The sequence below is a fragment of the Triticum dicoccoides genome, chromosome 2B (genome assembly GCF_002162155.2).
Source record: "Triticum dicoccoides isolate Atlit2015 ecotype Zavitan chromosome 2B, WEW_v2.0, whole genome shotgun sequence".
In the NCBI taxonomy this organism is placed as follows: domain Eukaryota; kingdom Viridiplantae; phylum Streptophyta; class Magnoliopsida; order Poales; family Poaceae; genus Triticum; species Triticum dicoccoides.
In genome coordinates this window covers 206,131,477-206,136,285 of record NC_041383.1, presented here as the reverse complement: position 1 = coordinate 206,136,285, position 4,809 = coordinate 206,131,477, and the positions used below count along the sequence as shown (strand labels likewise).

General features: G+C 46.8%; 1 protein-coding gene across 1 annotated transcript in view; it reads left to right on the top strand.

Annotated features, from left to right (window-relative positions):
* LOC119363098 overlaps positions 1-973 on the top strand; it is a 2,177-nt gene extending 1,204 nt beyond the window's left edge. Inside the window, exon 4 of the mRNA XM_037628398.1 lies at positions 676-973. Within this exon, the coding sequence (XP_037484295.1) occupies positions 676-704 (29 nt within the window). The 3' untranslated portion in view covers positions 705-973. The remainder of the gene's footprint in view (positions 1-675) is intronic.
* Positions 974-4,809: the final 3,836 nt, after the last annotated feature.

The following is a 4,809-nucleotide window of genomic DNA, read 5'->3' as shown; positions in this document are numbered from 1 at the left end:
ATCATATCACACACATAGACATTGCAGGGTTTATAAGGGAGGATACTCTAAATTCAACCGAAATAAGATATGGTAGGCCAATGATATCATTCAGCTCAAAGACAGGTTTAGGATCGGTGATGTTTGCCACTATGGATTTGGGAAGAACTTGGTGAGGTGTTGAACACATTATAGTATAGGGGCACAGCACCGATAACACAGAGTGTAACATGTGGTGGAAGAAGATATACAGCCAATACTGAAGTTAAATGCTAGCATTTTGGGAACTACAGTTTTCTACTGTTGCTGTGAAATTCTCACCGGAACAATTAACTTTCCCTGTGACACGTTACAGCTTGTGTGTTGCTGCATTCTACTACTGTAAGCTACTCCCTCCGTCCCATAATACAAGATATTATTAAAACCAGTATCTACACATATTGGTTGTAATAACATACTTCCTTCATCCCACAATATAAGACGTTTTTGCAGTCCCTATATTATGGGACAGAGGGAGTATTTACTTATAGAGCCCTACATCTTGTAAACAAGTTTGGACTTTTTCCTCGTTCCATTTCACAAGGAAGCATAAAGTAGTGGTTATATATTTGGGCCGTGAATCAAAGTTGGGTATGGATCAGCTTTTTTTTCTTCCGAACTAGTATTACTGAAGACATGCTAAATTTGATATGCCAGGGAAAGGCGTGCAAGAAGCTGAGCAGTGACCGGAGATGACGCCATGGTGATTAACAAGTGGAAGGAGTTTGCATTTGAGCTGAACTGGAGTATATGACCTGAAAATAATGCATGTGCATTGATGGAGGGTGTCTCAGGACTATCCTTCGTTTGTCTGTTTCTAGACCTTTTTTATTAATATGTATCCATCTCGTCTATATTGCCTCAACACCGACTCTTGTCGCTTTATTTATTATGTGATCTGCAACAAGATAATATGAACTATATTATATCAGTTGTACTACCCTTTGTTTTGACTGCTTGCTGCTTTCTTTTGTTGGCATCGTAGCTTCTTTGAGTAACCACGTCTCTCGTTATGCTTGACCCGAAACTACACTTGGGTGGTAGTGAAGATTTTATTAGAAATTTGGCAGACAGGTGAGCGAGCTATGTTGGAGGTTCATTGTGATATGATAATTGTTTGTTTCTGCCAGTCCCCCCCTCCTATGGTTACTGTTGCTCAGAATTTTCCGAACTTAAGTTATATGCAAAGTCTCATTTGTCCTCCACAAGTTTGTTGTTTCCGTCTGCTTGAATTTTCTGCACTGCTTATGTGCAGATGAGGCTGATTTGTTCTTCACAAGTCTAAGGTATCTAATGTAACTGGATAGTTAGATTCGTCATGTGTTTAGTGGAAACTAAGGGCGTGTTTGGTTCCAGTTTGGAAGGAAAAACAGGCCCTAATACGCCATATGAAACTTGTTTGGTTGCCTCCCTAGTACCTGCATTAGGTAATACGCAAGTGCACTTTGTTTGGTTGGCTGCATTGGCCCTAGCGGTACATGAACATGGCGTTTGATTGCATACGGCGTACATGTTGTACTTACCTTGTACCCTAGTTGGCGAGCTTACCCACAATGATCACACCTAGCACACCAACACCACAACACAACAATGGTGACGAACTGAGAGAAGATGATGAAGTTCTTCAGATAAAGGACGAACTGACGATCCACCTTAGCAGCTTCCACTTTGATAGCTCCAAGCACGGTCAACACGGCTGCCTCCGTGCTTTCGCACCCAGGCGGAGTAAGCTTGTTCTGCTGCCTGCTTAGTCTTGAACCCTCTATAGTTGTTGTTGCTATACGATGCCACTTGTGCATTGGCTTCTTCCCATGGAACTATAAACCCCTGGAACCTCACCGATGAACACGGCATACCACTTGCCCTAGCAATGCACAAGAGCAAGAGTTGAAGCAGCATATCAATGGAGCACAAGTAGCACACAAACAACAATGGAGTAGAAGAGAAGTAAAGCATGCATGATCATACGACATAGCAAGTTCAACCTAGCACTACCTGGTGTTAACCTACCACCAGGGGCGGAGCTACAGGGTGGCCAGGGTGGGTGTGACGCCCCCGATTCAATCGTACACTAATCATGCACGCAAATGTGTACGATCAAGATCAGGGACTCACGGGAAGATATCACAACACAACTCTAAAACATAAATAAGTCATACAAGCATCATAATACAAGCCAGGGGCCTCGAGGGCTCGAATACAAGTGCTCGTTCATAGACGAGTCAGCGGAAGCAACAATATCTGAGTACAGACATAAGTTAAACAAGTTTGCCTTAAGAAGGCTAGCACAAACTGGCATACAGATCGAAAGAGGCGCAGGCCTCCTGCCTGGGATCCTCCTAACTACTCCAGGTCGTCGTCAGCGGGCAGCACGTAGTAGTAGGCACCTCCGGTGTAGTAGGGGTCGTCGTCGACGGTGGCGTCTGGCTCCTGGACTCCAGCATCTGGTTGCGACAACCAGAAAGAAAGGAAAGGGGAAAAAGGGGGGAGAAAGCAACCGTGAGTACTCATCCAAAGTACTCGCAAGCAAGGAACTACACTACATATGCATGAGTATATGTGTAAGGAGGCCATATCAGTGGACTGAACTGCAGAATGCCAGAATAAGAAGGGGATAGCTAATCCTATCGAAGACTACGCTTCTGGTAGCCTCCGTCTTGCAGCATATAGAAGAGAGTAGATTGTAGTCCTCCAAGTAGCATCTCCAAGTAGCATCTCCAAGCAGCATCTCCAATAGCATCGCATAGCATAATCCTACCCGGCAATCCTCTCCTCGTCGCCCTGCGGAAAAGCGATCACCGGGTTGTCTGTGGAACTTGGAAGGGTGTGTTTTATTAAGTATCCGGTTCTAGTTGTCATAAGGTCAAGGTACAACTCCAAGTCGTCCTGTTACCGAAGATCACGGCTATTCGAATAGATTAACTTCCCTGCAGGGGTGCACCACATAGCCCAACACGCTCGATCCCATTTGGCCGGACACACTTTCCTGGGTCATGCCCGGCCTCGGAAGATCAACACATCGCAGCCCCACCTAGGCAAAACAGAGAGGCCAGCACGCCGGTCTAAACCTAAGCGCACAGGGGTCTGGGCCCATCGCCCATAGCACACCTGCACGTTGCGAGGGCGGCCGAAAGCAGACCTAGCCTAGTGGCGTTCCAGTCCAATTCGGCGCGCGCCGCTCCGTCGCTGACGTCTGAAGTGCTTCGGCTGATACCACGACGTCGGGATACCCATAACTACTCCCACGTAGATGGTTAGTGCGTATAGGCTCGTAGCCGACTCAGATCAAATACCAAGATCTCGTTAAGCGTGTTAAGTATCCGCGAACGCCGAACAGGGCCAGGCCCACCTGTCTCCTAGGTGGTCTCAACCTGCCCTGTCGCTCCGCCACAAAGTAACAGTCGAGGGCCGTCGGGAACCCAGGCCCACCTCTACCGGGATGGAGCCACCTGTCCTTTCAGCCCCCTCGTCGGAATCACTTGCGGGTACTCAATGAGATGACCCGACTTTAGTCACCATCTGTATAGTATGTATGTATGTATAGTATATACCCGTGATCACCTCCCAAGTGATCACGGCCCGATAGTATAGCAAGGCAGACTGACAAGAATGTAGGGCCAATGATGATAAACTAGCATCCTATACTAAGCATATAGGATTGCAGGTAAGGTATCAACAGATGTAGCGACAATGTCAGGCTATGCATCAGAATAGGATTAACGAAAGCAGTAACATGCTACACTACTCTAATGCAAGCAGTATAGAGGAGAATAGGCGATATCTGGTGATCAAGGGGGGGGCTTGCCTGGTTGCTCTGGCAAGAGAGAGGGGTCGTCAACTCCGTAGTCGAACTGGGCAGCAGCAGCGTCGGTCTCGTAGTCTACCGGAGAGAAGAGGGGGAAGAAACAATGAATACAATGCAAACAAATGCATAACGATGCATGACATGACAAGTAACGATGCTAGGTGTGCCCATTCGCGGTAGTAGGTGATACCGACGAAGGGGGGAAACATCCGGGAAAGTATTCCCGGTGTTTCGCGTTTTCGGACTGATGAACCGGAGGGGGAAAGTTGCGGGTTCGATAGGTTAGGGGTGTGTGGCGGACGAACGGACCGCGTATCCGGAATCGTCACGTCGTTCTGAGCAACTTTCATGTTGAAAATATTTTAATCCGAGTTACGGATTAAAAGATATGAATTTTAAAAGATTTTAATAATTTTGGAATTTAATTATTTATTTAATTAATTCGAAAAAAATGTATTTATGATGTCAGCATGATGTCATGCTGACGTCAGCAGTCAACAGGGTTGACTGAGTCAACCTGACATGTGGGTCCAGTGGGACCCACATGTCATTCGCTGTTTAGGTTAATTATAGATTAGTTAATTTAATTACTATCTAATTAACCTAACTAGTTAATTAAATCAATTAACCCGGATTAATTAACTTAACTAATTCATTAGGTAATTAATTAATTAATTATTAATTTTATTAAATCATTTTTTTATTTATTATTTTTATTTTTAATTCCCTTTTTTTTTATAAACGTTATGGGCATGGGGCCCATCTGTCATAGGCCCCAGGGGCCTAACGGGCGCACGGGTAAGCGGCCGCTGGGCACTGGGTGCGGGCGCCCATCGAGGGCGAGGCCGTGGCCTCGGCTGGGCACACCCGTGAGCAGGGGGGCCTCGGCCAGGGCCGGCGAGCGGCACCTGGGGCGGGGTGGAGGAGAGCCGGGGCGTGCGGTGGGGCGTGGGCACGCACCGGCGAGCCAGGGCGCAGCCGAGCGC